The 12,679-nt window shown below is 44.4% G+C and overlaps 1 protein-coding gene and 1 long non-coding RNA gene across 2 annotated transcripts in view; both read left to right on the top strand.

The window, feature by feature from the left end:
* The window catches only part of LOC135399739 (solute carrier family 13 member 2-like), a 28,957-nt gene extending 17,012 nt beyond the window's left edge, over nucleotides 1–11,945 (top strand). The window contains exons 11-15 of the mRNA XM_064631475.1: nucleotides 1,664–1,759; nucleotides 6,659–6,815; nucleotides 9,586–9,744; nucleotides 9,811–9,948; nucleotides 11,640–11,945. Coding sequence (XP_064487545.1) covers nucleotides 1,664–1,759; nucleotides 6,659–6,815; nucleotides 9,586–9,744; nucleotides 9,811–9,948; nucleotides 11,640–11,783 — 694 coding nt within the window. The 3' untranslated portion in view covers nucleotides 11,784–11,945. The remainder of the gene's footprint in view (nucleotides 1–1,663; nucleotides 1,760–6,658; nucleotides 6,816–9,585; nucleotides 9,745–9,810; nucleotides 9,949–11,639) is intronic.
* Nucleotides 2,704–4,034, top strand: LOC135399732 (uncharacterized). The gene is made up of 3 exons (XR_010424399.1): nucleotides 2,704–2,805; nucleotides 3,372–3,432; nucleotides 3,834–4,034. It is a non-coding gene; the product is annotated as an uncharacterized LOC135399732 (long non-coding RNA).
* Nucleotides 11,946–12,679: the final 734 nt, after the last annotated feature.

Here is a 12,679-nt window from a genome sequence, read left to right as displayed (position 1 = left end):
AAAGGTTAGGTAGCTGTAGGACTCGAACCCACATCTTCCGGATTGCCGGTCCAGGGTTCTACCAATTGAGCTAAGACAACACACCTTCTCAGCGACCTCCAGGATGCGTCATCTAAAGGGACAAACCAGCCACTCTCTCTCACTCATCCTCCTTTCACTCTTACATTTTTGCTCGCTCATACACACGTTCATACGACGGGATCGACGCAGGCGGCAACTGTTGAACATGAAAGAACTGTTGTTCTGAGGCTGGAACAACATAGAAGGGACAAATACATACAATGCCTCAATTTGCCTAAGAAATTAACGATGAAAGATGAAAGTCACTGAAAAGGTTAGACAGCTGTAGGACTCGAACCCACATCTTCTGGATTGCCGGTCCAGGGCAATCCAGAAGATGTGGGTTCGAGTCCTACAGCTGGCTAACCTTTTCAGTGACTTCCATCTTTAATCGTTAATTTCTTAGGCAAATTGAGGCGTTGTATGTATTTGTCCCTTCTATGTTGTTCCAGCCTCAGAACATCAGTTCTTTCATGTTAAAATTATTTCTTGTTGACAGCGCTTGACATGTTCAGGGAAAAGCTACGTGACATTTTCTCTCTCTAAATGTGTCATTACGGAGATGATCTCACACGGGTAGACTCTTCCTAAGGAACTCATACTCCCAGAAAAAGCGTATTAAACGTAGAATTTTGTATAGTAGTCAAACGCTGTGTACGGGAAGCCGTCGTGTGGCTGGAAGAAGGGAAGCAGGAGATAGGCAACAACATTCCTAATTCCTGTGAGACCTAAGCTTTGGTGCAGTATGCCAACAGCGCGGCCTTGGCCCTGACGAGAGCAAACATTATGCCGTTCATTTGATGCTTTCACCTCATGGTAGTCACTTATGTTTTTGCTTATTTGCATTTTTTTAAACGTAGAACATCCCCATGTTTTAACGTGTGTGCGTGATGTTCGCATCCGTACCGGTACACGCAGTAGGACATTGCAGAGCTCCGAATACGGTAAACTGTCACTTCTGGCCTGCTGCGTGACGTAGAACAAGAGAGAACTGATGTTTTCAGGCTGAAACAACATAGAAAGGACAAATACATACAAGCCTCAAATTGCCTAAGAAATTAAGGATGAAAGACGCTTGTATGTTGTTCAACAGTTCACATCCCGTCGTATGATTGTATGTATGAGTGAGAAAAATGTAAGAGTGAAAGGGGGGATGAGTGAGAGAGTGGTAGATGTGTCCCTTCAGATGACGCGCCCTTGGAAGTCGCTGGGGAGGTATGTTAGCTTAGTTCCATGGTAGAGCCCTGGACCGGTAATCCAGAAGATGTCCTACAGCTGGTTAACCTTTTCAGTGACTTTCATCTTTCAGCGTGACGTAGTCCAAGGAAAGTTAGGTCGAGCATTAGAAGTGACCCGTCCGCTCCCTCTCAACCATCGGTATCGGTTGTCGTCAAAGCCACGTGGCTTTATGTAACATCCGCAGAATGTCTGACGTTTCGAGGGTGACAAACGCAGCGTTGACTTGAAAGTGTAGATTTTCATATTTCTATCTGCCACTATACGAAAATTACAATACAAGTATGCTTACGGAGGGATGCCATTGGAGAGTTCCTAGACTCCAGAGATGCTACTGATCCAGTGTTGATCCTGTCCTTTTTTTTAGACCGTGGACATACGTTTCCGTGGTGCTTCTCCTGATATGGATTGTCAAGAAAGGTGTTGAATACTTCTACATATCCCAAGGGGACATGAGCGCTCAGTGAGTGTCCGTCTTCTGTCATTATTAGTGTAGCTGTATAGGCTGTAACAACAAGGTCCATCTTCGTATCGAAGGTGTTATGTAGTGCTGCTTATGGACATGGTGTCAAACCGGAACCGAAGAAGAAGAAGAAAAAAACGCTACTTTGGGCAAATTGAACGAAAACCTTAATTTTCTTTTTCGTTCCGGAGCAAAACCGAAAAATGCTCTTGAAAGTTTTCGGTTGAGGTGCAAAGTTAAAGGTACTATAAAGCAGTCGAGGTGCAACCTGATGTTTTGTGTGCCCTGAATTGTGTACGTCCTCAGGAGTAAAATGCCGCAAAATTTTCTCACATAGACGTTATAGCTCCCGAAAAAATGCGAATTTAAATCTACTGACAACACTGTGGCGAAGCAGACCGACGAAACGCCAACTCCGCCAAGTACGGCGGCGAAAATGTCTCATGCGCACGACTCTGGGCCAAACAGAGCGACGTACGATAGCAGCGCCACCGCCACGGTGCTGAAACAAGGCCCAGGTATAGACGTTTAGCAACTGAGTGCGAGATTCGGCTTTTGTGTATTTTCTTTCACACAAATTACATTTTCTCAAAATGTAGTATTTGCAAATCCCAACAGGAAAGCCATCTGTTTATCGGTCTCCTTGTTTACAGGGTTGCTTGACAAATTGAGGACTTCTTCCCACCAGGCGTCGCCCCGACATTCTTGACTGCGTTTTTATTTACCAATTAAAATACTTAGAGTAAACTCCTGCGCATATTACTTGTTGTGCTGAACCTTTGAGTCTAGCACTCTCACGTCATGCTGATTGCATAGGTTCCACTTCGACTGCTTTATAGTACCTTTTTAAGGCATCTTGAACTCGAAGGTCCGTACCACTGATCTCGATTGTAAAAGGCTGGATCGCGGATAGGGAGCGCGAGCGTGAAGAAACCGGCCGCCATCTTACGGTGCTCACAACAGTCGCCGCAGCGATCATGGCAACTTCTTGCAATTACGGTCGTACCAACCGTACTGGCAAGGTTACAGGGCCTAAATTTATACAGGTGAGTCACTCTTTATCGAGGAATAAATAGGCGTTCATTCTGTATATTTAGTTGACCATTATGAAGTGTTTTTTTGCCCAAAACGAGCACTGGATGCAGGTTGCTTGATCGCTCTTCCGACGTTCAATCGAGCACACTTGCATTTTACCCGGCGGCAAATACAGTTTGAGTGCATAATATGCTTGAAAGAACACGTTACACTACACAGGTAGTGTTGTCATCAATATATGTGCGAGCACTCGAGCGCTTTTTTGCATGCACTGCTAGCATGGTACACGGTGTTCTCTGCGGAAGCAAGTGCCACATTCATTTCTTTGAATTACCTTCGCGCACAAGTTCGGTATTACGTCATAATGAGACCACGATTGTCACCTTTTTTCATGTATTGGTATTGTTTTGTGCCTTGGTTTGATTTGTGACAAAGAATCCTACGTAACGGTGGTGTGGCGCGACTTGAATAATGCCTTTGTCTGAGCTGTATCGTCAGCTTGTTACGATAGTAATAATTTGTAGCGTGTCGTGCTATTTGAAGCAGTTTTTAAGGAAAAAGTGGTCTCTCAATACAGGTTTCGTCATGAGGGCTACCCAGTGAATAATCTGTGTAGTGTGATACGGCTGGGTGTACAGGTAAGTATCACGTTCCTCATCCACTGGTTTCTACTTTACAGGAAGGAACAACCTCAGTGCACGCACTGTGGTTAGCCTCTCTCAGTTTTGCATATTTTCTTACATGTTCACATCAGAAACACACCTTACACTTTAGGCTCCTTCACCCAGCAATATAATAATTATAATTCTTTTTAGAAGAGTTCCCCATATTCTTTTTAGAATAGTTTTTCATCGTTTTAATTTTTAGAAGATACAGGGATTGTAAACCATGTTTTAAACTGATGTTTTAACATTTGTCCAATGCATTTATTAAACAACATATTCATTTTTAACTGGTTGCACCCAAACCAATGTTCTGATGTATTATTTCCTTTGTTGTCGATGCACCATAAAAATTGGAATAATCATCATCAATGCAGGTTACTTCACAGCTGCCTCGACATACTCAAGAAATGGGTGCAGAACCTGCGTAATGCCCACAAACTTTGATTACCACAGCACCTCCAAAAAGTATGTGTCACATGGAATTTTTAACATGGGATTCACAGTATATAATACCTTGTATTAACTGTTGTAGATCTAAGCCGTCTCTACAGTACACTCTCAGAAATTAAAACCGTGAGAACCATGATAATTGTTTCAGTTAATAGGGCATGCACATATATGCTATAAGAAGAAAATTATTTCTTGAGAATGCACTTCTCTGGCTACTGGTGTTGTTTACATCTACTGTTGATCACATTCATTTATCACATATTATATTCTTATATATATTATTATATTAACACATATTTGATCACATTAAATTCAAAATTCATCATATATAAGAAAATACCAGGAGGGAAGTTGCTATTCATTGCTCATTCTAACCTAAAATTGAGTGCTACAAATTTAGAGAGAGTACCTGTCCATTGTCATTCCTAAAATATATATTGTCATTGTAGCAAGGTCATAAAACAATAAATGTAGTCTTTTGTGACCTCCCTGCACGTTCATTGTATCCTGAAACGCATAAGTGCAAGAAATAACTTGAATAAACTTGATGTTGTATAAACTTGATATACAATGTTGAATAATATAATGTATGATATAAAATGTTGAATAAACTTGAACTTGTATATTCTCTTTACTCACCATCAGTGACCTTCTTTACAAAAGCATATCGTGTTAGATTTTTTTTGTTTATATTTCACAGACGGTGTACACGAGGGCCAAAATGACAAAATCACAACTGTTTCAAGCTCCAAATCGTCCTGCTGCAATTATCCTGTTGCAGACCATACGTGTGTAGTGCAAGAAGGCCCTTGCACATCAAAATGTAAGGTGGGAGTCACAGTTAATGCAAAGTGGTTCCTATGAGAGACTTCGATGCTGAACAAAATTGTGCAAACTGCGGAAGGTGCCATAGAAGATACTCAGAAAGCGTGTCTGGTCTCACAACGGTGCTACGGTGCTCTCTTTTAGATGACGATGATACTCATTGGAGTTTCAGATGTGCAGCTGCATTTTTTCGAACGTGCTCCACATAACAAGCATGACAAAGTCAGCACTGGATAGCAGGCCCCGTTCCTAAGCAGCTTTGCTCACGCTGCAGTTGTATTCAGCAAAAGCATGTGAGTACTCGAGAAGGACATTCAGTTTGGCACAACCGCGCCTGCAAATAATCAGAACAAATGAAGGAAGAAACAAACAAACATAGAAGGGCTGTACTTCAAAAAGAGGTAAATCTTGTGTCTCAAGGAGGTGTTACCACTTTTAAGTAACTTAATTGACTAAGCTTACATCACTACCTCATTAACTGTCCTAACGAGCGTGTTCTAATTGCGTAAAGCAATTAAATCACGCTCACAACGTATTTGGGCTGCTTCGGTGTGTCCATATTTGCGAGGCAAAGCACCGCAGTCGTTCACTAAAAGACACTTTCTGCGGCGGTGCTTGATATAAATCATACGAAACCGATACACGGCTAAAACAACGGCTGTGATTCTACAGAACGATCTCTTTCTGCCATATGCGAGTATATCCTTTCCCGGACCGTTCTTTATGGAACAATTTTTGTCCAGAACGCAGCACGGGATATTACATACATGGTGGTTGTTAATCTCACATCGTTTCTTGTTGAAATATTGGCTGGGAAACGTACTGTAGTACAATCCCCAGCGCTGCACTGCTGTGACGGTCTAGTTTCGGAATGCAAAACATAACGTAATTAAGAATCGAACGGCAGGACACCTGTGAAACACTGTTAGGATACATCAGTATACTGGCACCTTACAAAATTGTGTGATGACAAGCAACGATCAACGCCTGCAGCGCTATAAATACTCACAATCTCCGTTGCCCCCCATTGTTTTCTATGGGCGCACACTGCGCTTTAGGGCCTCCCAACATGGCGGCCCGAATGCACGCCTCTCCCCCGCGAGCCCCTCTCCCATGCGCCATCCAGCCTTTATACATAGAGATCAGTGGTCCGTACCGAAAAGCAGTGTGACATACCACCCTGGAGCCGGGCTAATTTGCTTACGTCGCCGCTTGGTCCTGTTTTACGGACTGCGACCTATCATCCCACATAACCACATTCTATCATATCATCTCTGTCATTTGTTATGCTATTTGTTTGTTTAGAATTCGTGGCTTTACGTCGCGACACAATTGCGATTTTTTCCCCTGGTGGCGCTGCTCCGGAGCATTTCTTGAAATCTCGAATCGTATCTCGTTCGTTTTTGGTATTTCAGGGACCTCCAAATCCGGCACAATCTTTTCTTCAGAACCGAAGTGATTCCTCATAAAATGTTATGGATAGCATATACATATATAGCTAAGTAGCGAAAATCCCCTTTCACAAATATGTCTGTCGTTTATGTTCAAATTTATTACAGAAAAAAAAATTGACTAGTCCGAGCCTCCCACATCCCTCCCACACCGCTAGGGCACGCGCAGGGCGCACGTGCACAGGGCGATGGGAAACCAGTTCTCAGAGAATATCGTAGATGACGCCTGTGCTGACATCACAACCGGTTCCAACCAGTATAAACCGTTATGTCTTTACTCTAGAGCTGAATCGGAGCTGTAGCAACAGGGAGTTTCAGTTACATCACGAAGTGACCTCTGATTTCATTCGGGCGCCAAAGCGCTTGAGCACCCTAAACTGGCCTATATAGAGAGTCACGCGTTTGGCACAATGCCCAAAGATAGTGAGTTACTTGTACAGGCAAGGGCTAAAACTAATTAGTACGTTGTGCAGTCGTGAGCTATCCTTGGACTACCTCATAGTGGTGGCGATGTATTCTGTGTCGACTTCCATGCACCTCGTGTCACCAGCCGATGAAGTTGGCCCCAGGCTGCCCTGGAGAGCCCTGCTGATCTATGGTGGCAGCGCCTGCGTGGCGTCCACTATTAAGGCAAGTAGGGGAAGGGAGGTGGGGCAAGTTGAAAACTTTTTTTGAGAAAACCGCACTAATTCGAAACGTACTTGGTGATGCACTCTTAAAAATGAACTTGACCACATAGCACGCTCCTACCCAACCGTCATCCTACTGACAAAGTTCGTTCCACTGAGTTGCTGAAAACGGGGGGGGGGGGGGGGGTACGCCAATTTTGCTGCATTATGCAGTTCGTAATTGCCACAAAAATTGCGTACGCCCCCCGTTTTCATCCAATCAAGGGACAGAACGTTGTCATTCGGGATTATGGTTTGCTAAGAGTGTACTATGCGGTGAAGCTCTGTTTCTAGAGTGTGTAGGCGTTTCAGTGCACAAGCTGCACTGTTCATCATTCTGGATGCTGTGAAATAAAAATGACGTGAATATTTCATGACAATACAGTCAAAAACTTTTAATATGGAACAGGATGTAGAGTGTTTCAATATGCTCCAACCTTACGCAACAAGCAACGGGTGTTCAAACAATTCACGGATTTGGCGTGCAGTCATGGCAAACGTATAATAGGTCTTTCTTATTTCAATCGCAATCTTACCAGCCTTTGCAAACTTTGCACTGAACCCACTACTGGTTCGGTTCGCACTTTTCATGTCTCACCAGACTGTAATGTTCTATGATATGAATTATGAAGTCATCCACAATAGTATTTGGGCGCCGTTTATTCCTGGACGTCCTAGGCTTTGCTCTGCTCAATGTTTGCTGTGCCTTGCTTTTCTCTGCGATGTACATACCACCTTTACGTTTCCAAGTTGCAGCACTTGCTGCAATTTGCCCCATAGCAGCACGGCACTGGTAAACACCATTTTGGCCCCGAGTGGGACGCCATAAGTTACTAGAGGTGGGGAAGTTAAGACTGCGAAAGAATGACCTACGAGTACGTCCCAACTTTTGTGCTTCTTGTACAATCATTCTCGAGCCCCAGACAATAAGTGTAGTCAGAGAAAATACGCTTTTGACGCCAGGAACCATATTTTGTTGTCTCGGGGGCGATCTGCTCTACGCAGCCCCGTGACTCTGTTCTGAATGAAGCAGAAGTGCGGAACGATGCTACCGTCGAAAAGTATAGAGGCTTCTGCTAGAAGGGGACCAGCAAAGTTGACTGTTTGAGTGCACCCCGTGTTTCAATGTGACTCCCTTTCCCCTATCACGTAACGCATTTAAACTGGAAAGCATGAGCCACGACGCCTTCGTTTCTACACTTGCCGAATCCGACGAACATGCATACTAAGTATCCTGAGATTGGGGACAACACGCTATAGAAGCTCGCAGCTGAGTGCTGCAAGAATTCCGTATATCTAAAGTGTCGAGGCTACGAAAGGTCAAACTGGTCCACGAGTATAATTCCCAGAACCGCACAGTATGCCTGTCGTCTTCCTTATCTACCTGCGTTGCAGACAATCAATGCTCTTTTTTGTGAACTATGAAGGGCCCTACATCTGGACGCAGTACACCCTATCCCATGTAAAAGGGTGCGTTGCATAGCCCTCAAGCTTTTTCTATGCCTATATCGGCCTTCCTGTCATCATGCATGACAGTGTTTTTGTCTGAAGAAATATTTTGTATTAGTTTCTTGACTCAGAATTGTTATCGTTGCCTGGGTTGTACTTGTACGGTCTCTAGATGCCATTTTCACGGCCGATCTTTCACTGTCACTGAAGGGAATGCATCAACATTGTCCTTTATGGCTGAGTAAGCTTCTGATTGAGTTCTCCAGTTCCGTGATTTAAACCTAGTTTGAGCTCCCACTCAAAAATTGTAAAATACAGTGTGGTTCGTTCTTTGCTGACAATTGCCTTAGGACATCGAACCCCAGTAGTGTATAGTGCCCATTTAGCAGCATCGTCTTATTTGGGCAGATCAGACCTTCAAATTCTGTGCTCTAGCCATGACTAAAGAACACAGGGCGTAAAAAGGAGGAACAGTCAGAATACGCAATAAGAACGAGTGCTATCAACTCCTGGACCGGCGCACGATGAATGTTTGATGTACGCAGGACATTTGGAGGTTTTGCTTCCCCTGGGAGCATGTATGTTTTTCTATGTAGTAAACCTTCAGGTCGTGTCGTCTCTGCTGCCCAGCCGCGGGCTTCCGAGTATCAATGCTTACTTGACCATCCTCCGTGTTTCCTGGTCCTTTTATTTTACATTTCGACATGTAGTTGGTTTCAAGAAAAATTGCGCTCGCTGATTTGCGTGCGTGCGGTGCGTGAAACGCGATGCGTATGCACTGTAAACTTTTTCACACCTTTAAAGGTGTGCGCTATGAACATTCAACCTGGTTGCGTAACATTGCATCTCCAGGATGATATTTTACAAAATTTGGAAAGCATTACTAAAGATCAAGTGTCAGTGCAAATCTTGCTTTCATTATGTCTGGGATATCGTAGGTACGAGCTAATGCATATATGCATCGCTATCGATAATCGAGCACGCGCAAGTGTCTACAATACTGTTGAACAATGTTGATTTGTGGCAAGACTGAATTTTTGGAGGACAGACAACACTCGAGTAAAGAAAATTTGTGCGAAACCGTGCTCCATTATGATGTTACCAAAATTACACCTAAAAAGACGTGTGCCATGCACGTTATTACACCTTTAAAGGTGTGAAAAGATTTAGAGTGTACGAATCTGCATAAAGAGCGTTGGGTTTCAGGATACCGTATAGTAAGAAACGTTACCACACGAACACTAGCCAGTCATGTCAGGTACTCCGGTGTGTAATGCTCGCAGGAAGTGGCATTCGTCCCATGGGTGGCAAGCCAGTTCCCTGAGCCAGGCAGCTACCGTTTTCCAGCGCAGATGGTGTTGACCGTGGGTGCTGCTCTGCTCACTGAAGTTATCAGCAACGAGGACACACTCGCCATCTTGTTGCCCGTCGCTGTTGACATGGTGCGGCTTCTTTCTGATGTTGAATTTCATAAGCAGTCATTTGCGGTGTTGCCCTTTTCTGCGCAGGCCATAGCGATGCCTTGCAACCCTCTCTACTTTGCCTTGCCAATAACAGTGGCATCGTCGACATCCTTGTTGCTACCAATGTCTTCGTTTGCCATCGCCTACGTCTACGACCGCTTGGGTATGACTCCCTGGGATCTGGTCAGTATACAGTTTCGATCTTGTACCAGACTTCCTAATGGATCACAACAGTGTTCTAGTGCGTCTGGCAAAGTATGAATTAACCGACAAGGAACCTTCTCGTTCAATTTCGTCTCATTCCTCTTGAAAAACCTTGCACACTTCTTAATCTCAAAAGATTTACTGTGGGGAAAAGCGCTCAAGACAACACGACTCATCTGCCTTGCTCGCGAAGAAGTACGCATACGCTAGGCAAACACGAACGAGGACCACCCCAGAAGACAGTATATACGCTAGACAACAGTGTGTCTCTGCGTAGATGAAAGGGTACAGTTTGGAGAAACCACGCGATGAAGTCTTTGTCCACTCACAAGGCAACAATAAGGGTGTATTTGTACACCGGCATAGCTTTCCGCATGGGCCCACAGAAGTAGTCACGAGCGCCTCACCATAATCTGTTAGCTGTTATCCCGTCATATGGGTGTGGGACCAATGACGTCGCTCCACGGATAATAGGGTAAAGAGAGAAACTGAGGAGCTGCGCAGACAGCTGGCGTACTTGCTCAGTGTATTCCCTTGTGATAAGGCGACACGCATCAGACGTTCCACATCCGCGGTCCCTTATTTAGGTAACGCCTGAATTAGCGATAGGCATCTAAAGATTCGCGCTAAGAACGGGGTATGCCCTGTGAAGTGACTTAGCAGTGAATAACGCCATTCGGTCCCACACGGGCAGAACAAATGACATTATCGTCGAATGTCACTAGGGTTTCAAATGGCATTACCCACGAAGGTCGTGCCACACGTCAGTTTGTACTTACATTAAACCATGGAGGAATGAAACACAAGGAGCGGCTCTTCGATTCAGACTAGCGTAGCCACCCTCTAGTGGTCGCTCGAGTCAAAATCGCCATTACGTCCTGTCCACCACGTGATCCCCTCTAAAGTTTCGGTTTTGAATGGCTGGGGGGGGGGGGGGGGTTTCTCGCGTTGCTTTTCGAAAGTATTTATTGTGAAAATGTGAGCACCATCGTAGAAATGGCGTATGGTAATGTGTTCCTGTCCCGGCTGCGGCTCTCGTTGAACTGAAAGCAGCTCTGTCATGGGAACGCGTTTTGTTCGTAAGTACACCGTCATTTAGTCTAGTCGCCGGTGTGTTCGAGTCATCTTGAATTGTTCGTTTTGGACCCGACACTGTGCCGCAGATTCATTTCATGTCCTCTGTTGTTCTACAAATCTGATTAATAGTGTTCTGGCCGCTCCTTGTGTTTCCTTCCTCCATGCATTAAACGCCATGATGTCGATGGCGCCTCCTTTGGCGCTCTAATACGTTCTTTACTTTCGTCAGTGAAAATTCAACTCCAACTTTTGTTTAAGCAAAGAATAGTCGTGTAACCTGAAATTATGAAATAATCTTGTTCTGCACGGCACAAAGTAATGTTATGCATGTATAAAATTGTTACTCTGCGTAGACAATGGCAGCGAGAGTAGGCAATTAATGGGCAAATGAGTTGTTGCGATCTCATTAGGCAGAAACTGTCATTCAGCCAAATGTCATTAAATATCTCCCGATTTTTCGTACTGGTGTGGCAGGGGTATAAGATAGCGGGATAGGGGATAGCGCTCCAACAGTAAAACCAGATGCAAGTGCGTAGTGCATTGTTCCTTTTCGACTGATTTTTGTGCTGACTGAATTGACTGACTTTGTGCAGCTACTGTGTGGACTGCTGCTCAAGAGTTTGGTGGTGTGTTCGGTGCTGTTCGTAATGAGCACAATTGGCGCAGCGGTGTTCCATTGGCAACGGATTCCAAGCTGGATCAATCGGAACGGCACCTTCAACATCACCGACATTTGATGACCCAGCCTACTACCTGTTTTACCTTCGCGCTCCATAAGGAATTTGTAGCACCCCGACCTGACACACAGCATACGTTAAACGATGTATCTACACAAATTTTATTTGGTGTGGTTACGCTGCGCCTCGAATATATTCTACAGCTGAAGGAAGTTGGTTTTAGATCGATGTGTCTCCGCGTGCACACAGTGGCTGGCAATAGCGTTCATGCCTGGACGCTGCCACTATCCTAACGGTTATCGTTTGAAAACTCGCCGATATTGAAATACTCTACACTTCAGGTACAAAGAGTCATAGCTGCTAAAGATAAATAAGCTGATTTTCTTAGATAATCTAATTTGGTTCATCGAATGTTGAATGCCATTACATCTGCGGACAAAGAGCAAATTGACAATCGTTCATTTCAGAACAAGGAACAGATTGTGATCGCCTTGAGAATAAGAATTGTCGTGTACCTGATCCCCTGCCTGGCAATATGAACAGGGACCATTTTCTGACGCACGGGTCTGGCTATTGACAAGGCCAAGTGTGGGAGCAGTCAGTGTACAAGAGGATAAATGACAGATGCGCGAATCCCCCCCCCCACCTCCCCCCCAAAAAAGGGGGAGTTCCACTGAGCTGAAAATCTGGACATACCGGGGAAGTGTGCCAGATACAGCTTGAAGAGGAAGGAAAGTCGTTTCAGCACTGAGTAGACAATACTGAAAAAAGTATTTTAGATACTTTAAAAATACATGTCGCAAAAGGTATTCAGTAGAGTACCAAAATATCGGAAAAAATATGTAAAAAACTGTATTTTGAGTGCATGCTCAAGATACGTACAAGTCTCGTTTTTGCTCCAGCACTCTTGAGTCTTCAGTATCACACAAGTAGCCTAATTTCACTTCCGTGAAATC

Source organism: Ornithodoros turicata, chromosome 1 (assembly GCF_037126465.1).
Source record: "Ornithodoros turicata isolate Travis chromosome 1, ASM3712646v1, whole genome shotgun sequence".
Taxonomy (NCBI): domain Eukaryota; kingdom Metazoa; phylum Arthropoda; class Arachnida; order Ixodida; family Argasidae; genus Ornithodoros; species Ornithodoros turicata.
Note: the sequence above shows the minus strand (reverse complement) of the source record. Positions and strands in the feature narration are given on the sequence as shown.